Source organism: Eleginops maclovinus, chromosome 23 (assembly GCF_036324505.1).
Source record: "Eleginops maclovinus isolate JMC-PN-2008 ecotype Puerto Natales chromosome 23, JC_Emac_rtc_rv5, whole genome shotgun sequence".
Lineage (NCBI taxonomy): Eukaryota > Metazoa > Chordata > Actinopteri > Perciformes > Eleginopidae > Eleginops > Eleginops maclovinus.
In genome coordinates, this window is record NC_086371.1 from 28,004,178 (window position 1) to 28,029,782 (window position 25,605).

Sequence of the window (25,605 nt, forward strand, 5' to 3'; positions counted from 1 at the left end):
TCTCTGCGTGATTGTGTGTTTAATGTTTTCCTGCATCTACGTGCTCGTGTGTGTGAAACCCGGTCGCTGGTGTGCATGGAGAGTCTTTTTTTCCCGGCTCACATTACTGTTTTATTACTATTATCCAATGCTCCTATAATTCTTTCTTTTTTTTCTCCTTGCATCTTTTATTTTTATGCACTCCGTATTCCCTGTTAGCTGCAGCTCATCCCGGTGATGTGCTGCCTAATGAAGATCTTTAATCGGCTGTCTTTTTTTATAAGCAATACAAACTTGGGGAATTACAACGTTATCGCCTTGCTATCTGCCTCTGTGCACTGATGTGCATCCGCCTGCACACACCGGTGCGTTATGGGATGATTGGTGGTGTTTATCGTGTAGCTTTATGCCACTGACGCAATAACACGAAGAAATGAAAATACCCCATTGCAAGGAAATTAGACTGAAGACTCTCCAATCACTATATTTTTTATTTTATTTTTAAGTCTGTTCTTTCTTATTTATAGTTGAAATCAATGTAGCAAAGTAAAGTGCCTCAGGACAAAGATCGTGTCACTGAAAGGATAACATGACTGAATGTCCAGTGAAATAAGAACCAGACAAACTGCTTAGAAAAGCAAACGCCTTCGGGTTCGTTAGATTTGAAATAAAAAAAGGTGATGATAACATGTTTAATGCTATTGGTTTGCGTATAGCCATTGCTGCAATTCAATGAAAGACATGCCCAAAGGACATTACGTCCCTAACGAGTGAAATAAGTCTTTCATTGTGACATTAAAATCAAATCACAACACATGAGCAAAGCAGAACGATGTTATTTTATAAAGTACATTTAAGTCAAACTAGTATTTCTTTATTAAAAAAAGGTTGAATTATGTCTAACCCCAGGTGAAAAAAATGGAGCCTTAATAGACCAAAAAGCCAGATATTTCCCTGTGGAGTCATGGAGACGAAACAGAAGTGTGTTATGGAAAAGTGACCCCGCATAGGCCACACATGATCTGATCACATGTCTGCAAAATGTCATTGGATGGCGCCTCTTGCAGTTTCATTGGTATGGTTAACCTCCTGATGGTTGATGGGTTTTAAAATGCTAAACATGTTACCTATTTGCTTCCATGGTAGGATGCTTACTTTAAACAGATTATTTTCGCCTTAGAAAATATAAGATGACCTTTTATTGATCCCTGTACGGAATTTTCAAGGAGAAAAAAAAAACATTGACTTCAGGTTGCATATTAAATTAAAAGGCAGGTAAGGCTTAAGTCTGCTGTTCCTATTCTTTCTTTCCCTGACAAGCGTTTCAGCTCTTGTCCCGAAGAACAAGAAGTGCTTGTTGCGAGTACAGTTTTGTGCCGCTGCCATTTGTATCCATTATAATATTTTTGCAGGCTTTGAAAATATATACAAGTACAAGAAATAAAAATAACAACTAGGTGTGGTAGAAAAGGGCAAAAAGTAGAAATACAAGGGAGCTGCAAAGACAGGCTGCGGAAGTAGCACCAACCACATTAAAGTAATAATGACTTAATGACCGGCTCCCTGCACATTATCCAATGCATAACACATTCTGGTATTCAGAGCCTATTGCGGTCAAGGTGGTGAATCTTAAATCATGCCGATTGGCCCCTTTAAGGGTGTAACATACATCACAAGTCTGGCAAATCTGCACTCACGATGGAACTGGATCCAGTAATTATCCCAGCATCAAAGCTGGACCAGACCAGGTAATATAAGTCCCACGACCCGACCCGAGATTAAAAACAGGGGCTACACAATGTCTCACTGTAATTGCTTTCTACCACCTACATAGTAATACTGCTTAGATCCATGATTAAAAAAAAACCTCTTTGAAAGATTTATCATTCTGTTTCATTTTTATTTGTGCATACAGTACATAAAGCGTCAATAAAGATCAGATCTATACGTGCATATACATCCTTCAAATTCATAAGCCATACATACGCTTTGGACAGACGGCGATGATATACAGTAAAACACAGCACGTCTTTAATCCTCCTTGTTATCTTTCCCACTGCCGCCCTATTGCCTGTTACAGCCTCAGGAAAGCAGTTTCATGCATGATACATTTTACATCATAGTCGTGTGTGCTTCTTCATCCAATATGCAGATGATGTGGCAAAATCAATGAGCGTATGACATCAGCTAATCCTGTGTATGTGTGTTTGTTCAAGGACGTGTATGCACGGTTCTATTTGCAGTAGCACACAAGCTAGTCTACTCATGTTTGTGTTCCCCCACTGTGGTGTGTGTTTCATCGTTCTATGAATGGGTACGCATTTGTCAGAGTTTTTCCACTACAAAGAGGCTGAATGAACCCTAACTCTGAGTCATCCGTATGAGCCACTACAAATTTGGTATAGTGTTTGTGTATGATGCCGTAAAATTAATAGAATAGCAGCTGGAAAACGCCAAGCCCCGATGCATTCACGTGCTCCCTCAGATGGACCCATTTCCAGAGTTGGGAAGTCGTTCTTCTTCAGAGTAGTGGTCCAGCTCCACAAGACATCACATCAAATGTTACACTTATAGATTTTTGGGGGTGAAGATTCCAGTGTTTGCATATGAATTTAGATTAATGGCCAAAATCATAGATTTCAGTCACAGCAACCTTGACCATGGACCACCAAAAAGTTCCTGAGTTCTTGCTTCATTAGAATTGGACATAGGGTGAAATAATGATAATGATATATGCATATAACTCCGGCCTTCACTCTCCGACTCTGTGGCAGAAATGCTCATACATGCCTTCATCACGTCCGGATTGGACTACTGCAATGGGGTCCTCTCCGGGGTTCCCAGGAAAACCCTGGAGTTCTCACCCGCACCAAACCATGGCAGCACATCACCCCCACCCTCATCCAGCTTCACCTGCTCCTGATTCAAAACCCTCCTCCTCACCTACAATTCTGTCCATGGCCTCGCTCCACAGTACCTATCAGACCTCCTCCATCCCTACACCCCTTCATGGAGTCTGCGGTCCTCGGACACGGGCCTTCTCTCTATTCCCCGCACTCGCCTCTGCACCGTTGGTGAGAGGGCGTTCAGTGTTGCGGCCCCCTGGAACGCTCTTCCTGCAGAGATCCGCAATGCTGCCTCCCTGGACATCTTCAAATCTGCATGTAAAACTCACCTCTTCACCATAGCCTTTGATCACTAACTCATCTTGGTCCCCCGTTCCTTTACCACAACAGCCATTTTTTCTATTTTATTTACTTTATTTTTCTATGCTTTTATTTGCCCTAGTTTTTTGTTTGTTCATTTGTCTTCTGTCTGTCCTCACAAAATGGAAAGTGGCCTTGGGTACCTAGAAAGGCGCTATATAGATTCAAATTATTATTATAAAATGGCTGTGATTAATGTGTATAATGTAATTGAAACCTATGGTATTTTCTTATTCAACTTTTTCCTCAGCTATATATGCTTTCTGATGTAAAATTCCTTCTACAAGTATCTAGCTTTTGCTTTGAATCTGACAACACTTCTTTTCTTTTGTTGTGTTTCTGCTGCTTTTTTAAAAATCGTTGAAACATGGAATAATCAAATCAAAACCATTATATATGCATATGAGTCACATCAGTAGAATAAATATGTGCCAGAGAGGAGAGATCATGAGAGTAAATATAGAATCCCTGCCTACAATACTGATCTATATCACAGAATATTGTTTAGCATTCAAGACAGTGGTACATGATGGACAGCAATCTAAATGACACATTTCCATATAAATTAATGTTCTGCACTCAGCTTGAAAGTCAGCCCACAGTGATTCACTGAGATGAATGTTAGACTGTATAAACGTTCTCCACTCAATGGAAATGAGTATAACCTCCCTCAGCGTTGTAGCGGTATATGTGGAGGTGCTTTGCTGTGACCTCGGCATCCTATACATTTCAGGAGTAATAAGGTTTGAAAGTCAATGTGCTCTTTAGATGTAGAAAAGGAGCTCTGGCATTTAAATGTGTGTGTATTTACAGAAAGAGGGAACTACTCTATTATGAAAATATCTTCAGGGTACATTAATATGATATGAAATGGTCAAAGGGAAACACATGCTACACAAACTGTGATAAATAGAATGTGTTGTTTGTGTCCGAAGCAGCTGTAGCTTGGGAGCAGCTCAGTCAACAAACAGATTTTCTAACTGGCTAGAAAACGCAACTAATATTGACTGCTAGCCACTGTCAATTCTACAAGAGCCAATTCATGGATTTAGGAATTTAACTGACTTGATATTTCACTTTGGCCAAATAAATGGCCAGATAATAATAAGAAGTGGCACAATGTGGAAGATAAAGATAGCTACAAAAGGTACTCTGCCAAGGCTGTTAAAATAACAATCATATACCCCCCATTATAAGATTTTACCCTGGATAACAATTGGGTTCTTCCTTGGTCAAATTGAGTTAAATTTGGGACAGTGTTTTAACCACCATGCTGACAAATAGACAAAGAAACAAACCCCTCCAAATACATTAAGTCTAAAATACCACCATTGGGTGAATATTAGAATTACCGCAACTTTAAAACTGAGCTTCTACCTGAATTACCGAGGGATAATTAGAGGTGCAGAAAAAGGAAAAAAAAGTTTGTAAGGAAGTTTAAATCAAAGACACTTTTGGTGTGTTTCGTCATGTTAGAAACCTGGTTCTCATTCCTGTCTGTAAATTGGATGTTGAAAGTGACCAAGTAATGCAGGTTTCTATCTATGTAAACAGAATAAAATATACAACAACAAAGTGTAAGGTTAAATATTGTACAGTGAAACACAATTAAGTACTGTTTGAAGTGATAACTATTAAGATAGTGAATTGAATAAATTGTTACATGCAACCAGATGAATGTTTTGGCATAACATTCTCCGAAGACATTTATGGTGCCAGGAGGATACATTTTACTGCCTTTAGTGAACTCTTGTTTTTTCCTCTCGCACTGACATAGGGTTGATGTTTACTGCTCAGAGTGAGATATATTGGAAACTATTGGATGGATTTTCATGAAATTTGTGCTTAGAAAATGCATTCTCATGAATTTGGTAATCCTCTGATCTTTAGCGATGAGCTAGCACAAAAGTCTGTACACACTTAAAATGTCAGACTACTTCCTTCTAAATTGTTGAATTTAACTCACACAACCAGCAGTTGGGCTGTTTTTGTTGTTAATGACCAATACATGCTGACACATATTACAATCATTTGTTGCTGGGACTTCTGGAGTTGTCATTCATTGGCTTAAACTCCAATCAGCAGTGTGGAACATGACACCTGGATGGACCGGCTCATTTTGAACCATTTCCAGTGGAAGGCTATGAAGTGCTATGCGCTAAAGGGAATATATTTAATAACACATAAACAGGGATTATACAATTATTATGATGTATTAACTCCAAAACCTACAATTAATATTGTTCCCGCAAGCCACCAAGTTTGTTAAAAAAAAAAGAAATATGGTAAAATAAGCACTGTCATCGCTTCCTACTGTTTAAACCAACCTACAAAAACTTTTGCAAGTTTCCCAAGTTAAAAGTAAACAGCATTTACAAGCATATTTTCGTGGAAAAAACGCTATTAGCCTTGTCAAAGAGTTTGTACTCCCACATGTTAAATGTATTTTGTCTCCTTCGGTTCTCTCTCCCTTCATTCACTCTCTTTCTATTCTTGCTGACATTGTATCCCGTTTTATTCTTCTCTAACCCAACATCCACTTTTATCATTGTATTCAAACATGCTGTGAGAAGGAAAATAAAGACATTTTATTCAGTAACTCTTGCTGTGCATACTTTTTTGAAGGCTCCAATGTATTTTCTTCGTGCTGGTTTTATAACAGAAGAGCATTACCAAGCTCCTTTTTTCTGGTCCTCAATGGAAATGGAACACCACAGGATGATGAGTGTGCAGAAACACAGCGGCTCATATATCGCTTTTGTAATTGACTGCAGTAAAGTTATTCCAATGTCCTGAAACAGAACTACGTGAAAGATGTTTTGCACAATCAAATCAGCTTTTTATTGTCCCATTGGCTCAAACTTCCCATTCAACAATAGTGCCGATTAAGTTAACCATGTCCATGGCTTTGGACGCTAAAATTAATGCTTCCTGAAAATGACTACTTCCATCATATTTAAAATAACACAGTTTTTAAGGATAAGGGGGACTAAACTACTCAATAAAGCAGCGCTATTTGCATATCCTAAAGGGGTTTAGAAACTGATGACAACATAAGGAGACATTTGTTGGACTTGGTTCATTCCTGAATTTCCTGATGGCTGCTCACAATTTTATTTTTAAGATTAAACCATCCAAAGTGTTATATGAACTCCCCACTCCCTGCTGTGAGTTACAACATGTCCCCATATGCCAAATAAGTCACTTTGGTTGCAGTCAGTGTTCAGGCAGTTTGATTATTCACAGTCTGAGCCGGAGCTCTGGGATTTGTCTTTTTGACAGTACCACTGCAGTCTGTCTCACTGCTGTACGACTTAGGGAGCTGGTGCCATTTTATTTTACATATAACCAAGCTTAAACTGTGTTGCGTGTGAATAACAAGCAGTTTAAAAGTTTCGTTGGCTCAATAAATGCATGTGAAGTCACATTCAGTCGTATATGCAGTGTCTAACATGGTAGAAATAGCAGCCTGTTTTTAGCAATTCTTTTGCGTGTTATTTCATGAAGCAGCAGTAGTTTCCCAGAGTATGTGCTTTGGAAGTCAGGTGACAGTAATAGAAGGTTGGGTTGGATTTGAGGAGTAGAAAAAAAAGCATACACATTTTGAACAATCCTTAACAAAAACAATGACAGTCAAATAAAGATCTTTGTCTAGCTCTCAGTGTCTGACACTGAAGCAAACGGCAAACCTATAGGGACTTCAGCTTGAACTAAGTCAAATTTAAACCCATTATAAGACACACAGAGCAAGTGTTCCCAAAGTCAGGAGCAGTAAAAAGGGTAAAGTCCTTGAAGGATTAACAATGGATGGTTAAAAAAGAAACAGGACTTTTCCCTTGAGGAACTCTGTGTCCTGTGTGAAACCAATACTCAATATTGACTTATCTTAAGTAAAGTTACAAACGTACATTATTTTAACTGAAACAAAAAAAATGTGGGTGCCAAAGGTGCTGACATGAGTCTGTATTAAGGTTGGGAGAAAAAGCATTAAAAGACAGGCATAAATATTATGTGTAACCAGTCCAACAGGTGTATGCACACTGGACCAGTATTCCAGGTTCTTAAAGGATGGGTAATACATTTAAGTGAAACACAAATGGAGAGAACACTTTATGAAGAAAATATACATATTTTGGCACAGCAATAATATATATACACACACTCGGGTCCATCCTTAATAAACAAAATAATGATAAAACCCCAAAAGAAAATAGTGTGTTGTTCAGTTCCTTTAAAGTCCTCTCAAAATCCTACCACTGGTAGCAAAAAGATGAGGTGTTAAGGTTGTCAATGGTAGCTCACAATCCCCCTTGTCAGGGAGAAAATCCAGCATCCAGAATCTTCTGATGCAAGGGTATCATAAAAACCCAGCCTGTGTAACATAACACGGCTTAAACATTGCAAATTCATCTTCAACACATGTGTGAACGTTTCAAATATTTTCACTGTGCAGTGCTAAATTATCAATGCATTATCAATATAGCTAACTCTATCAGCCATAACTCACATTTACTAAATTTCTCTTCTATTCATGGTCATAAACATACACACTCAAACATAATTAAATCACACTATGAAAAATGTTTCACATTTCGCTTAACTTTACTGCACTCTCAAAACAGCTAGGTTGCAGCATGCATGCCGCAGCCAGTATGTAGCATGTAGCAATTACGATTAGCATTTAATTTCATTCACCGAGGCAAATCAAATAATTATTAAAACTTCCGCTTTGCAAGGAAGCTCCAACCTCCACCGACAGCCTCAGATATTGGTCAACCGCCGTCCTGGTCAAACTCTTAATGTGCGGTACCGTTTTGTGCATATATAACGAACACAATGTGTCTGTTCTTCCGGCGTGGACTGCTCACTCACACACTTTTTTACCTCTCCCAATTTACGTGAAGAGGCAGGACATCATGCATCATGAACCATTGAGCTCCGTTGTTCTTAAAAGTTGACCAATAAACACATTTCTTTGTGAATTGTCCACTTAAAACAAAATATTATCATAAATAATGATTGACAAACAAAATACAAGAACCTTGGAACCTTGGTTTAACTGAATGTAACAACTCTTCCAAGCAAGTCATTACTTTGTGCTCGATGCAGCTCTTTTATCTGCCTCTCACTGGCACTCGTAGGCCTTTCCGTTCAACACCACGCTGCAGAGCTGCATCTAAAATTATAACTCTCAAAGTGGGCCAAAGAGATTTAGATTTCTCTGCTGTGATGTGTAGGTGCCCTGATACCGAGTTAGAGAAAGCACTCGTGTTATGCTTCAAATATGGTGAGATTTTGAGAATTGTATAATCACAGCTGATCAGATTTGGAGACATTTAGTGTTTTCAAATTAGTGCTGCGCACAGTTTGGACTCCTTTCCTTTGAGATAATGTTAATTTCAATAACACCGAAGCAGCTGAAACGGATTAACAACCCCCTCTGCTACTTAACTGACCCGATCAATATCCCAGAAGTTGAATGGACTTGATGCTATACTCTGATTAAAAAGTGTTCCATTATTGTTTTTAGCAGTGTATATTGTCAAGCTCCTAGCAACGTATTTAATATATAATTATGGACAATTGGACAATTATAGGATAGTCCAGGGAAATAATTGATTGCAAATGATGCCTCTGCTATTATAAAAAAGGGCGCTCCAGCTATTTAGTACTACAATCCCTTAAAGTAGGAGGAAAAACACATTTTGATGTCCTATTGAACCTACACCTCTTATTATTCAAATTATAAAATGTGGTAAATGTCTTAGAAACGCAGCACTTCTGTTTTGTTGCAGTGTTTCTGTTTGTCTATAAGCCCAAAACTGAAATGTCTTAATCATGGCTTGTTTTCTCAAACTTGACAAAGCTCCTGCAGAGCCACATTAGACACGATACAACTGTTTCACTAGGCCGAGTATTACTGCATCAAGGCTGGATTATCAACTGCCCAGAGTGGCAAACACTCAAACTCTCCTGTTTGCTTTCCTGGCTCCAAAATGGTGGAACAAGCTCACCATTTATGTTAGGACAGCAAATAGTCACAGCATCTGTTTCAAATGCACCATGGACAACCTCTATTGCTGTAGGTAGCACTGAAATAAGGTTTGGTTAAATTGTATTAACTTTCACTTCCTTCGGATAAAAACGTCAGTGTGAGAAAACATTGACACAATGTCTGGAACTCAAATGCAACGACTCAAAACTAAGGTTCCTTTAAAAAAAAAAGTACACCAAACTCACTCTTCAAGAGGAAAAAGCTTGGCAAAGACAAACAAATAAAGGACAACATAAAAGTTGCTCTTGGTCCAAGCAAAATAAAGTTCTTGACCTCGAAAATGGTGTTTCTCTTGACATGGCATGAAACAAGACAGACTGGCACAGGACAAAGGGAGACAAGAACTACATATAGAAGAGTTAATGGGAAACAGGTGGCAGTAATCGTTCAAAATGAAACAGGAAGTGCGATGAAAGACATTGCATGTGATAGGCCCCTGATAAAAGGAGTACATACCATTGTCAATTAACACTGTAATTCAATCACGAGACTCCTTCATTTCCACAATATCATTGACAAGATAGCTTAAACCTCATAGAATTACTTAACCAAAATAAAGTCATCATCTTACATAAAAATATAACTGTGTGTATACACAAATACACAAGCGCACATCTACGCTGTGTTATATAGCCAAGTGGGGACCTAGCTACCACACATTCTCAGCCCAAGTTGACAAAACGTAATAATAACACTCTCAATATTTCACAGAACCACTTTAAAACACTCTTTAAATGTGTTATGTTATAGTTTGGCCCGATTTGCTATGTTTTTGTACTATCTATATACCTGATAAAAGGGGAGAAAAATGATAAGAGTGAAGTTATGTTTCAGTTGCGGGAACTTTACTTGACTGAGTAAAGTGCCGAAACCCTCCAGATATTTGGGAGGAGACAAAAGAAAATGATCTCCAGCTCCCAGATCAACGCCATCTATTCGATTACAGTTCAACAGATCACACGTCTCCAAAACTAACACACATAAGCACAGACAGAATACCTTCTCATCCTTTCCAAACATCCTACAATTCAACTACATTACGTAAATATATATATAATGGTTTCTCCTTAACAAATGGTTTACAACAAGCAATGAACTTTCTCTCTGGCTACTACTAGCAGGCTATCAACGCATCATACCATCCTGTCACACATGGCAAGAATAGACTTATGTGACTATTACTTAATAGGTTACCAAGTCATGACTGAACACAAATTACTAAATCCAATCACTATAACCTAAAAATCAAACATATAGCAAACTCAGTGTAGTAAAAACTTTTGGACCAAGGACTTGGAACTCAAGGAGAACACAGGAGAGCTTGAACTGATGTCAGACACTGAATATTTATTGGAAGTTGCCAACCAATTCTGAAGGTCACTTGCTCAATCCTCAATATTTAATGTGTTATGTATATATTGCCTGAAAGAAAGTTAAAACTCCAAGTACTGCTGAAACAGGGGAGTGAGAGGTAACGATAGCTGAGATGACTAGAACCAAAACTGAAGGGCCATACTGAACATTCTATATCACCTAGTAACTAACAGCTAAACATGACATGAGTAAAAGAAAAATCATGTTTACTCTCAGCAAAAGAAGTGTAAGAAAAAAAGAACAAACTACTCTGTCATTCCGGTTTGCCACAAACATCGCACATTTAACGCATCAAAATAGCTTTTGGTGTTGAGATTAACTGAAGGTTTTAGGTGATTTTACCAACTAAAATCAACTACATCAATCATTTAGTTCGGATTCTGCTTCCATGTTGCATGGTAGGGCCCTGATATCCACATTGACTTTCATCCATTCATCCTTCAGCTGTGTGACCATAAGAAGAAGACTGATTGAAAGACTGTTTGGTGGGAAACAATGCCATTCACTTCCAGATGTTCTCTTCTTCAAAGGTCAAATGTTGGAAGTTAGATCTGTGAAGACATCTACGTGTCTATGAAACATTGTGATCTGATGGATTCATATTGAAGTTCTTGGGCTGTCCTCTCCATTTTTATTTATTCTAATCACATATTCATCTTCTCAAAGATTCTGACCACCTTAGCGGCCATTTTAACGACTTATAACAAAATGGATAGTATATTATTCACCATTGTCTTTACAAAGGTCACCACTTTTATTTTGAAATAGCAATTACTGCATGATTACAACTTTACAACTCCAGCCTGTTCTCGATATTATGTATTGCACAACAGACATGAAAAATCGAAGACAAAGCTCTCTGAATGTAATAACTTTGTCCTTCTCTAGCTCCCATTAGAGAGTATACAGGGATCGGAGGTTTTGCTGTGCTCCAGCAGCTCCTGTTGGTTTCCATCTCTGTGGCTTTTTGGAATAAACACCCAGCATTCCATTTCTCTCCAATATAGCACATTTCCCCACCTACTGTTCTGAAAAACATGTTGTGAACATCAGGAACACAATTCAAAGGAGAGAGACAAGCAGATCTGAAAAGGTATGAATAAATAAGAAACACTGTTTGCATCTGTCCCCCTGCTGTTTTTTCTGTATTGTCAGAGCAAACAGTGCCTTTGCTGCGTTACATGGTGGTGTCATATTTGCATAGTAAACACAAAGGGAGAAGGAGGATATGCTTAATGATGTTTAGTTCCGTCTCTAAGACTGATGGCGCCAAACCCTGCCGACATGCACCTGTGTTAACACACACAATCAGACACGTGCTGTAGAACCAACTGTAAATTCAGTACACAATGTCTTCTGGGAGGGAACCTCCATCTCGAGGGAACACAGGGATTTTAGCTATTGCAGACCATTGGGGAAACATGGGACATGGACAAGGAAAACAAACAAACCTCCAAACTCAAAAGGCATCACACTTTTAATTTTCCATCCTCTCATCTGATTGTTCTAATACACAGATATTTTCACAAGGATATAAGGATAAGGGATGAGTGTGAATGGTGTGCAAATGTTCGGCAAACGCTGCTTTGACGTGTCCTCCCTTGTCATGAGGTAAATTATGCTTCATTCTTGAATATTCTTTAAGAAAAAAAGCAGCTCTCCATGGGGTTTCTTTTATTTTGTTGGCAGCTCTTTCCTTCAAACAGAGGCCTCAGATTGCTTATAATAAGGGGAAATAGAAAGGGTACATTTTGAGCATGTTATGTAAATAACTTCTTGACCTTTTTTCTGAACCATCATTTATTAGAAAAGGTTTTCAACTTGAATTAGTCAAATGTATTAAAAAAGTGGGCTTATTAACAAAAAAATAGAAAATAAGAGACCACTGCAGCATTATCATTTTCTCTTCTTTTGTTATTGTTAATTTATTTTACATTTTTTGTATTGCATGCTATAAACTACTAAACATGTTTTTCTGTGTTGGAATTCAACAGACCCTGGAATGGCTGCCATACATGTAGAGATAAAGATTTAACAAATATTTGGAGTGGTTTCTTAATTTTTTCCGGAGCCTAGACAAGCACAAGTTTCAAGTGTGGGTCATATTCCATTATACTTTTAGGATTTGCTGTGAACCAATTCAAAATACACCAAGGGCCGCATTTGGCCCCCGGAACGTAGTTAGGAAACCCCTGCTCTAACCCAGGCACAGACCGTTCGTGATAGTTGGCTGTTGGCTGTAGTCTCTGCACTTTGTTCAACTTCTTGGCAAAGACGAAGGCAATGTGAGACTAAACCAAACTCTTCTTTGTCGCTTGTAGTTCTTGGTTGTAGGTTTGATATGGAACGATAACAATTAACTGGATTGTAACAGCCTCAAAAGCTTTCATTCAAAACTGTCCCTGCTCAAAATTTGCAAGCTAACCAACCCCCCTTGAGATAAACCAAAAACATGACCATTTTTCTCTGCAAGAATTACAGTTCCTTTTCAAAGTGTAACTCAGAACTGCATAAAGTGCCTTAATACCAAGCAAAGTTATTCATAGGTGAGGGAAAATGTTAACGTAATAAAATATTTGATGACCCAACGTAAAAATCCCAGGTCATAAAAATCTCAAATTTTCCTTGAAAAGCCCTGCAAGCTTGACCCGAGGCTCAGAAGAGTGACAGCCTGAGCCTCTCCGTTGTCAGTGTGAGGAAAACAGAACACAGCTGGAGTAATAAATGCCAGTCACGCTCTCTGACACGCGCTGACCCCTCAGAGCCGCTGAGAAATCAAACGGTCTGTCGTTCGGAAACATGACGGTGCCACCGAAACACCTGAGCTCAGCAAACGGGTTCACGGCCCCTCCTCGCCCTCTCTCGTCCTTCCTTCCCTCCGCCCACTCGTCCCTCCATCATCTCCCCCGTTGACCTCCAATCGCTGTAGTATCCTCCTTTTAACCTTCCTCCTTCTTTCTTCTCCTACACCTCCATCCCTTTATTGACTCCAAATTTTCATCTTCCTTTTTACGTGCTTCTCGCCTCTTCACCCTCCCAACCTTTTCTTTCAGAGTCTTTCATTATTCTCTTTCAGCATGTCCGTTATACTACCCACACTCACACACACACACACACACACACACACACACACACACACACACACACGCACACACACACATACACACACACACACTGTCCCCTTATTTCCCGTCAGCCCGGGCCCCATTTGACCTTAGTAAATGCAGCCATAGAATGCCTATTGATTTATGCATACAGATGTGTGTGTGTTGCCTTGTTCACCCTTCTCAATGTCACATGCTCGTTAGCTTCCTAAACCTCTTTCATAGTGTGTGTGTGTGTGTGTGTGTGTGTGTGTGTTTATGTGTATTAGTCAGAAAAAGCCAGAGTGAGTGTTACGTGCTAGCTTCTTTGTGTGTGTGTGTGTGTGTGTGTGTGTGTGTGTGTGTGTGTGTGTGTGTGTGTGTGTGTGTGTGTTTGAGAGAGATATTGAGATGGAGAGGGTGTTGCAGGGATGCTCCTCTGCATGCACAATCACCCAGACCCCCACTGGAATTTGACAGACAGCTCCTCTGCCCAATTAGGGCGAACAGATAAGGGCAGGGCAGCGCAGTGATTGGCAGATCAAAGAGATGGATTAACCCCCGGCACTCTCTCGTTCCCATGCTGAATAATGTAGCTGTTTGTTTGATGAAGAAGAAGAAAAAGAAGAAGTGAGGGCATGAAGTGGAAAAGGAAATGTTCGTGGGGAAGTATCGAGCAATCCGGGGACACAAGTGAATCACAGGAGCAGGGAAGGCAATCTGTGTAGATAAGAGGGGATGGGGAATCAAATGAGCGGAGAAGAAGGGAATGCCCAACATGAGGAATCAGTAGCAAGGAGGTGAAGTGCAAAGAAATCAATACGGGTCAGATGATGCAAAAGATTGGGAACAAAGAATGCCAAGAAGAGAAAGGTGAAAAGAGAAATTAAGATATTTAAACAAAGATGTCCAGGCACGCATTAGTTACGGAGAAAAGAGTGTGAGAGATCTCTGTTCGATGTCTGGTAAACTTTCCACACTGCCATGCACAACTTGTGCTGTTTAATCCAAAACAGGGAATTTAATGTTTGTAAATGATGTATTATCTAATGACATATGTGCATATACGTATTTGGAACAGTAATGATTTCTCACTCATGAAAAAGTTATTTTGTGAAATATAAAACTTTGATCATTTGAATAATATAATCATGAAACAACCCCAGTTGATGACTTCGCTTTTTATTTTTATAACACATTTTCTGACATTTTTTGCCAGAAAACAACAAAAAACGCCTTTTTGGACTCCTTCTGTGACACCACTATGTAACACTCACATCTTTATTGGCTAGCGCTCCCAAACTTTTTTTGTGAAAGGGGCGGGACATCCTTGGTTTCAGACAGAGGGTGAAAAGAGGTGCTGAAGCACAGGCAGTATGAGTAAAACAATTAACTTGTTGAACATTAAAGCATGGAAACATACCAGTAGAGACACAAAATACTAATATGAACCTGAAAATTTGCAGAATATGGCCTCCTTAACAAAAGTGAAATATATTTTGTATATCCACCCCCTGATACTTATCTGCTCCAAAAAATGTTCAAAATGTTTTGCCTTCTACCATGATGTATGAAAATGTGAACGGTGCATAGTTTCTTCTGTAATCTTGTTAATGAACAATATATATATATATTATAATTAAAAAGATAGACAAATTAAGTCTAAAAAAAAAATTCCTTGGCGGGATAATGAAAAGAAGTTGTTTGGAATGTTTGGGCATTTCACTTTATCGAAATAACAATCCGAATGGAGCCATTGACAGCTATTAGTTATGTTGAAAGCAAACCAGTTTGATTAAATAGCTATGGCATTAATTACACAAGATAGTACATGTGTTCATACTTTCCCACCCCATACATCTTCACACATTCATATGATACTGACTGGCATACCAACTTATTAGAAACTCCAGTGATGTTTTGTGATGCCGCCATTGGCCCTGGGCGATGGTATTCTGCATTATTATAGTTTTCAAAATGTCGTTTCACCTTCAGTCATGGAGGGTTTTGCGAGGCCCAGCTGGTCTCAGTGCTGCCTGTCACTCATTCTGATGGGCTGTCTAAAGTTACACTCTGTAGCCTGGAGCTGATGTAAAGCCTCTGTACACTGTGAAGGAACAGATGGTCAGTCTGTGATGACAAAAACCAACATTGAAGTAAAAAATATTTCTATGTTTAGAGTGGTGCAGGAATGAGTTAGCATTTTAGCAGTGCCGGGGCAGCTCGTCTCAAAGTCAAAGACTTTATTGATTCGTTTTTGGTTAAAATAAGGTCTGTGGTTAGTTGAAGCTGAAAGGCTTCCAGTGTTGTTCTACGAGATGAAATATGTTGGTAAATACCCAGCTGGTATACGTCTAAAGCTTTTATTAAATGCCTATGTTGCTAACAAGTGACTAAATAAGCTAATAAACATCATCACGGAAAACACAATTACACTCTTCAGCTTAGCGGTGATGACGTGAAATGTTTTGAATTTACACTTCAACTGCTATAAAAGTGTTGTTAATATTTGGAGATTATCAAACTGGATTCATTTGTGGGTCGGCCCACAAAATTATTCATCACTACACCAGTCTATTATCTTTTTTTTTTATTACATTTTTGCTGTGATCTATGTCATTTGACTGCTAGCATCAGCTAAAACGCCAACAGTACTCAAATATAGGTAAGTAGGACTACATGTACTAGTACTGTACTGCACTATAGGTCAATAAGGAACAATTAAATACAGGTTATATTTAACTTACATTAAGATAGTATGGTTTTTATTAAAACTTTTCTGACATGTTATGTTTCATGATGCAAATGAGCCACTTTGCATCATGAAACATTGTTGTTGTGAATTTAAGTGAAATCTATAAACTGAAATAAACCAATTTGTGAAATGTGTATTTTGGTTACTTATTTTCAAAGAAGTTGTGAAGATTGAACATTATATATTAAAGGTATGCAGTACAGTATGGGACAAGGTATAGTACATTAGAAACTAGAATATAATGATATTGCCTAAAGTCCAGTTTTGAATGCAGGGTTTTTACTAATCCATAGTTAAGATTTTGTTTTGTTTAATAAGTAAATTATCTAAATTATTTTACCATTACTACACATATAACCAGACATACAGTGAAAACAGAGCAACTACCAATGTTTTAAGCCCTGAAGCCAAAAAGGGGATTTTTGGCCAAAAAGTAGGATTAAGGCCAAACTGTTAAAATCACACCCACACTAAAACTGCCAACTATCACCTGCTTACATTTGGTTTTCATTTTTAAACATTGTACATTAACATTTCAACAGCATTTAGGTTCCATAATGATGTCTAATCTGTTAGTTTTGAGTCTACAGCTGCTCAAACAGGATATGTAGCATAGTAGTTTCAGGATGGTGGTTTTAATAGCTTGCAGAATCCCAGCTTCACATGAGAGCCTGTTAATAGCTTTAGCCAAATCTGGCTTTGTGGGGTAATATGCCTGGACCATCATCAGCTGGAGATATCGTCTATACAACCAAAAATAGGTCATGGGCTGGTGGATCCCCATAATCAAAGAGTGAAGGGTGTGTTTTCATGCGTCCCCAGTGAGGGTCTCGGTCCAGCAGGCAACAACGCAGCATCCTTAAAAAGTGTGAGCACACAGTGAGGACAGTGTGAGTTTAGTGTCATCTGCATAGCTGCTTATCAGCTGTTAATAAAAATGTTGACCATATTGAGTTCCTCTCTGGTTCAGGGACACACTCTGTAACAAATTCTAAGCCGTAGTAAGCCTTGCTAAGCCTGTTTGAAAGTTGCTGCCGCTCTGCCGTATGCCCAGAGCATCGGATGACTTGTTGGTGTGTGTGTATATGTGCGTGCTTGTGTGTGCCATAATGCCCAGAGGAGGTTGTTGGGCTGTAGATAGGCCACAGACAATGTTCCCATTTGAGTTGGAGAGAGACAGGGAGAGAAGGGAAACAGACAGTACTGCGGAGAGGAAGAGAGTATTTTTGGGTCATGTGGGTTGCCCTATTTAGCGGTTTTTGCAGACATCTCAGGCAGTACACACATAAATACAAGCTCCCAGTCACACACCAACAATCCAATTTGCTGAGTGACATCAAAAAAGGTCTGTTTGCCTGAGCTGCTTTGGAATAATACTCATCATCTATCATGCTGTTTTGATTTTTGCTGTTTACTCGATCTTTCTGCAGGAACAATACACGGAAGAGTATTAAACGCTGCACACGTGTTTTCTTAATGCTATGCATTTATTGTAAGTTGGTTTTTCAGAATCAGAATCAGTCATCCGCAGCGCCATCTTAGTTGGTGAAGATGTTTTTGTTAATTGGCATGTGTGTTGGCACATTTGTGTGTGTATATGCATCGTTTTTGAAACTGCAGCGCATTTCCCCTAATGGAAAGGTTTATGGCAGTGACACATTTGCACCTGTGGGCCACCGTATCATTCTACATTTGCATTGCCTGTGAATAATTTTGACGTTGCGGTGATTCTGAACTTTCCGACAATAAATGTTTTTTGATGCTAAATGAAAAGTTGTTTAAAGCTTTAAAAGTTGAAAAAAAAAAGAAGTAACTTTCGCCCCTCTTTGAACACCTCTGAAGGATATGGTAAATACCTGTTTCTACCAACGTAAATATCCAGGTCCAGCAGAAAGGTGTGTGCAGTCTGAATCTCAATACCAGAATTAGCATTTCCCATTCTTTACTTGTCTCCTTGAAAGTCAAGGAGCTGTCCTCTGCTGCTGCCTCACTGACTTTACAACTACTAATGTTGTTGTACTTCAGCGTAACAAGCATATAAAACTATTTGAGAGAATGTAATGACAAGTACATTATAATCACAGACCAAGAAAGAACTGTTAAATTTAAAGAAGCCCAACCCAAAAATGTCACACTGACTTTTTAAAGGAAGGCTGGGTGTCCTTTAAACGTTTTAATAATGGTGCCAATATAATACCATACCAATGCAATCATTTTTTTATACCCCACAAGGAGAACTGGAAACTTGGTTTACAACCGTGCATTTGCATAGATAACAGGCTGCAATTTCAACCACATTCTTTACATACTTCTCAGATTGTCTAGAACTTCAAGATTTATAAATCATATGCAAGGTGGCACTAGAGGAGGTTGCTATGTTGTTAAGCTTCTTTTTGTCAGACTAAGGGGTTCTTTCATCTAATTGCCACGCCATTACATGGATGGCTCGTTTGAATCATTGGTCTATATGGATCTAATTGTATCGCATCTGTCCGCTTCCGGGGTCAATTTGGATTGAATTTCTGAGTTCACTTTGACATTCAATAGTACACAAAGTATTTTAAATGACCTCTAACTTAACCAGCAGTGAACATATTAATTCATCAGTTATGTATTTCTGAAATGAGTTTAACTAGAACTTTTTATGTTGGTACTTAAGTGTGTTTTGATGCTAACACTGTTGTGCTTCTACTTTAGTAAGACGTTAAATAAAGCACATTAACCTATATTTAAAGTATTATTACAATGTAGTATTGTTACTTTTGTTCCCCTCTGTCTGTGAGGAAGTATTTTAAAATCGAAACAACTTAGTAGCAATTCTTGGGAGATTTGGGCCACAGCACAAAGCCTTCTTCATGAGATTGAGGTATATTGTTGGGTTGGGAATTCTGCATCAGAAACCAGTAAACATCAGTTGTCATGCCTTTGTAACTCTCAATAGTAATTCTTCCCCAAGCACATACTGAATCTGTTGCGTAGTTACAACAAGAAATATGTCCATCTTCTGAAGCACCCATTGTGAGCTGGTTCCATTTATAGATGCAGATGTCAGTCATGAGCTGTCAAGGCCGAGGACTCTGAAGATTTTGACTCTGCAGCTCACGTCCCTATTTAGCTCCCTCTGCTTTTGTCGAGGATATGTTAATCAGTGTAACCAGCTGCTGGATTGCTTGATTGGAATGAAAACCAGAGGACTCCCAGGCCTCAACGGGACGGGAGGGGTTTTGAAAGCATTGATGCGCGGTATTCGGGAAGCTGACATCAGGATGCATGGGAAGCTTTTGGGTTACAAAAATAAAAAGGGAGCATTAGTTAGTGTGGAAGGCAACAACAACAGCAGAGTAATTGCAATCCGCTACCATTCCCCTACCTTTGATGGTTCTGGCTAATGTAGTCTCGAAGGAGTATTGAGCAGTTACAAATAAATGTCAGCTATCTGTGTGAGTGTAGAGCTTTCTGTTGGTGCCATTCAAATGCACCTGCCTCTACGCGAGTGTGGATTTAGTCTTGATGTCAATGCTTTGGATCTTCCATCTGGATGGATCAGGAGACTGAAAGAACTGTTAAACCACACATAAGGCTTTCCCTATAAAGTACAGGAGGTGTAGCAATGCATACATTATGTGAGGCTTTACAACATTTCAAACGTGATCATAATCCGTCACCATCGTGGTAACATCAGATGGGTATTAATGAGTATCACTATGCCACCTGTTGCACACTCCACAATGAAAGGCTTTCGCACTGCCTCTGTGCATCATGGGGGCCTACATCTGTTGAAGGGTCTTCACAGAGGGTCTCTGATCCTAACACAGAATGTCTGCAACCTGCTGATAAGAGCAAACTGAGCTAGGACAGTTACTCAAGCATCATTGCGAAGTCAAGACCGTTTTTCTGTCCCATATGGCTGGGATAACTGCTTTGTTACTGTTTGTCATTGATACAAGTAAGTGTCCCTGAAATAAAAAAAGGAAAGGTGCTCTGTGTTGTGTCAAAGGCTAAAACTGCAAGTGAATAGGGTGGATTTACATTATTTTTTTTTTCACTTATAAGAACGTCCTTGGAGCAAGTTTTTGCTCTCTGTGTTCTCTTTAAGTTACAAAAAAGTAAATGATTGAAACCTCTCGGGTAAAGTTTGGTTAGGTTTAAGCACAACACATGAGTCAGTAAGGTTTAGGGTTCAAAAGTTTAGTTTAGTTAAAGGACATTCGAGATTTGTATACCTCGAAATTCATGGTTGCAATAATAAGTACTTGGTTAAGGTAAGGTAATGATAGTCACTGCTCATAAAAGCGATCTCCTGTTCCACTATTACCAACTTTTTACCTGGCTAACTCCAGAAAAGGCTTTTTTCTCCTTTGTTCCTGATGAACAGGCCTCTAACGGAACGACTGATGTGGTCAACGAACAAATTCAACATCCCTATACGTAAAAAGAAGTAACAGACCTATCAATTGTCAAAGGTTGAAAATAAGTTCAGAACAGCAGCTCTTCGATCTTTCAATATGCATTTGCTTCTGAAGTTGATGGCAGGAACACTTGATCCCCTTTAAGATCGCCTAGATTCTTTTTCTATTTGTGGTAGTGACATTGAAATGTAAAGTCATCTGGACAGAATTCCTATCCTACCAATCTAAAAAACATTTCCAAACTTAAGTCTGTGTCCAGTTGTGACCTTGAAATATGAATCCTTTTCGCATGTTCATTACTGAAGACAAATGGCTTTGAGTTTTACTGCATGAACACCAGCCTCACCATGATTTTTGAAGCTCCTTTTACATTGGGTGTCTAATACAGACATTTGATCATTGTCATCATTTGCACACACAAGGCAACCAATAAAGACTGTAGGAAACTTAGTTTTTACCATAGTCAAATGAAAGCCCAGGAGTCTTTGTAAAACGTTCCTGTTTGGTTGAAAATGCAGGGGTGAACAAACTCAATACTTTCACTATTTACTCAGTGTTGACTTATTTTAAGTCAGGTTACAAACTTACATAACTCCACCCTAACCATAACTTCAATTTTCACAAGAACTATCCGAAGGGTTTTGTTGCCAAGGAATTTGTGATGGGGTTAGAATAGAGTACTTGTTATTCTGTAAGACTGGAGATTTGAATCGTATTGCCATAACTGCTGTTATCATTTAGTACAGATGGTTTTAAATACCTCTATTCGTAAGCCAAGTCAACAAGCCATGTTTTTGTATATGTAAGTTGGTCACGAAATATGTTGCAGCAGTTTTTTGGGGCTGCTAAGACTGGGTTTCTGGGTCAGCCTCAGCTAATGTTTCTGAAACTTGAGGTTTTCAGAAACGTCCCTTGAAGGTTTTAGAGACCCAGGACTTGTTGTGTCTCAGCTTAATGGACTTCATACAGCTGATGCTTCACACTATGTTCTGAGTTGTATGATTTGACCCCTTATTTGCCTTGCTTTAAGCTTTGTCATGTCCTCCTATTTCGTTCACACACTAGCTGTAATCAAAACTCCCCTTGGCTGGTCCATCAGATAATATGAGTGTAATTCTAGTGGAAAAGCCCACTGACAAAAAATATGCCCAAAACAATAACATCATCTGCCACTACGAAACACACACACACACACACACACACACACACACACACACACACACACACACACACACACACACAAAACACATGCTGAGGACAGCGCCGCACCTCCCCTGCTGCACAAACAAGCCATGTCAGTTTTCCGGTCACAGGATTTCTCCGTTGCCAAACATTTGAATGGATGGTGATCCATAAATATTTAATTGGCCACATGTCCCCCCCTGAGAGGAGACTCCGAACCCTCAACGTCTGACTAACAAGACTGAGGGAAGAGGAGGAGTAAAACCCAGCATGGGGGAAGTGGGAAGAAATGGCAGGAATAAACATGTGATGTTTGAGTGCGTAAGTCACCACCAAGAGCGCAGTGTGTGTGTTCTTTCCGAATGGATGGCTGCATCACAACACAGCGTGACAGTGATGTACCATTGACGTTCGCAGGCAGGAAGGGAGAGAGCAAGGAGAGGGAGGGACGGAAGGAAGCTGGAAGGAGGACAGAGAGGAAGGGGAAGAGGGAGTAAAGAGTGACACGCGATACAATGACATCTACTTTAAAAGGAGATAAATAGACGGAGTTAATGGAAGGGCAGGGAGGAGTGCATCATGCTGAGTGTGATGGATTGAGGGATAAGGAAGGTGACAGAATAAGGTGGAGCTAAAAGGCAGATTAGAAGGAAGATCTTTATTTGCAGCTCATTTTGGTAATCATTTTACTTGGATCAACGTCAGAAAAAGAAACACAACAAAATGACTTTGGTAATATGGAAAGCAGACAGTGCCACAATATGGCACTTTTTCACAAAGACAGAAATATGTTTTCTATAAGTTTAATGGTTCATAATGCGCCAAACACGCGTAATATGCAGGGTAATATGCTGTTTTTGACTTAAGTACGCGTTTAAATAGTTGTGTGTTGTGGCACTATTCACTTTCCATATTGTGAACCAGAACTATCGCAACCAAAGTCCCAAACTAACATAAAAAACTCACTTATCAAGCAACTCCTGTGTTCTTTGAGTTTAAATAACAGTTTTGGTCAATGAGTCTGGTAGCTTTGAAGACAGCGTAGATAACGGCGTAGATAATCCCCTTTTGAATTGTCTGTCTCAAGGCAAGGTAAAACTGTTAAAATATTCTAAATACAAGGGTCAAAAATATATTTTGCTGTTGCCAACGTACACAACAAATATATTGCTTTCTGCTGGTACTTCTGTCTGTTTTTTCAAATTGGCGGTGCGACTGCGATAAGTACAGGGAGGTAATGTTCATTTAGTCAGCCTTTTTCTAAATCCTACATCAATATCTTAAAGTTTGAGTTGACAAAAAATCTGGTTGTTCTAATTCACCCTAAGAAAAAATCTTACCAATGATTCCACATTGTCTCTTCTTTACTGTTTTGTCATTGTTAAAAGTAACTTCAGTCAGTTTAATGAGGGGAGTGAGAGAAGGAAAGCCAGTAAGATGGAGATAAAGTGTGTTGTGACCTCTAGCATCGCTGAGCTGCTGTCAGGCTGATTAGAGCTGCTGCACATGGACAGTGGCACCAAGGTCGACTTGCTGATAGGCGGGATTTAGAGGAGTATTAATTAATCCATGACCTTTATTGATATTTATTGGGGTATAGTAAGCATTGCTCTATGTTAATAGAAAAGTGTAAGTCTTATATTCCTCACTCCTGTCCACTAGAAGTAACATTATGTAGAGAGCTGTGTCAATGCATGCATTTATTGTGCAACAAGTCAAACTTGTGTAGGTGTAGCCCAATTAATTCCTCTTAAATTTGCTTCAGGGCACATGAAGTCGAAAAGTTTGACTTCTGTATATTTAAAAACATATCAATCATAATTAAATCAACCAGGAGACCTTCGCTAACTTGAATGAAAATAAGAATTGGTAAAACAAACATATCCTGGGGTAGTGATGCTTAAAAATAATTATTTAGCATTTACATTTTTGGGAATTTAAGTCTACCAGAAAAGTATTTTTGGACCAATTGCATCACGTGACCGACCCTGAAGGCCAATAATTAAAATACCTCCCAATCGAGGCATTTGTTTTGGGAGATTTCAAGCAAATATTCTATACTTTTCCACTCTTCATTGTGCACTTATACATTTTTATGAAGTCTACCTTGATTGAACTTGCTGGTAAACTAACCGCTGACATGTTAGTTTCACAACTCGGATTTTAACCAGACAGTATCATGTCTTAATCATAAGTACCATAAGTCATCACACATTGGTTTAAGATTGATGATTTAACAAAGCTCCAAAAGTACCTGAAAAAAAGTGATTTTAATTGAAAGCTTTTGTCAGGGCCACGATTAAAATGGTCGCCCCTGACGGCAACTTGTCTTTGTTGTGAATTCATTAGGAGAGCTGGAATATGAAGTGCCAGAGGTGCGGGGAACACAAAACGATAAATAAGAGATACGTTCCGACAGAATAGACGGATGAGGGGAAGAGAGAATCGAAGGCAAAGAATGAGAAAATTAGTTTGAAATGTAAGTTAGAAAGTGCTTTTGACAGATCATTGTATTCCAAACATATTTGGTGGAGCAGCTTTTTCTTCCTCTACCTGCTTTCCCATCATGTCAGCTTCGTTTCTTCCTAGACATAGGCTGTGACAGCCTCTTCTTTCATATCACATAGAATCAACAGAGATATAGCCTTGCAACAACATATCTCTAATGTCTTTCTGTTTGAACAACAAGCCTAGCAAAGTCGGTGCCCTTCATTTGTAAGATGTGGAGCTATCTTTTTCCCTTCAAAACATTATTTTTCTGATTTTCTTGCAGCAATAGAAGTCGCCCACTGCTCAGAAACGCTCCTGATGCTGTCAGAGTTCTGAAGAACTTGGAATATTGATTCTGACAACCCAACAGACACTTTGATGCTGGTAAAAGTTTTGATTCAGTGTTTAAAGTTTGCTTAATTGTCTGGATAGCTTGTGGAAAAGCTTCATTTCCAACAAATGTTCATAGTTTTAATGATTTCTGATGTACCTACCTGTTTCTATTTCAGAGCCCTTGACTTCATGCCATTGTGTGTTTTCCAACCGTTGATTGTTAACACCTGTGTCCCATTAACACTTTAATAAATAGTCCTAGTCTCCCTTTGTCCTGAGACAGTTCGTCTTGTCACATGTCTAGTGAAGGGGCCAACATAACTTATTTAGTTTGAAACAAGAGCCACGTTATTTGTTTTTTGTATCTTTACCTTTGTCAAGTTTTACCTCTTCAAGAGCTGTACTTTGTTTAAGAATTTATTAAAATGTTTTGTTTCTTTTGTACTTTTGTGTCAAGTCTTTATTTGAGTCCAAATCATTGTGTCACATTCCTGACAAGTTTATATTCTCATTACTTAAAAAGATAATGGCACATTTCAGAAATCCCAACATGTTTATAGCCGAAAATACGGTAAGGTTGTCTGTTAATTGTTGGATAAATCTCAATAAAAGTGAATATACAACATTTATTGTACACCCCATGAGCATTTAGCAGAGGATGCCTTAACTTGGTTTTTATTCAGCTGCATCGCTTTATTTTTGCCCCTCTTAATCTCCATCCCTAGGGGCCTGTTCCAAA

The 25,605-nt window shown here is 38.9% G+C and overlaps 1 protein-coding gene across 1 annotated transcript in view; it reads left to right on the forward strand.

The window, feature by feature from the left end:
* The window catches only part of slitrk4 (SLIT and NTRK-like family, member 4), a 45,359-nt gene extending 20,337 nt beyond the window's left edge, over positions 1-25,022 (forward strand). Inside the window, exon 3 of the mRNA XM_063876430.1 lies at positions 24,817-25,022. Within this exon, the coding sequence (XP_063732500.1) occupies positions 24,817-24,869 (53 nt within the window). The 3' untranslated portion in view covers positions 24,870-25,022. The remainder of the gene's footprint in view (positions 1-24,816) is intronic.
* The last annotated feature ends 583 nt before the right edge of the window (positions 25,023-25,605 follow it).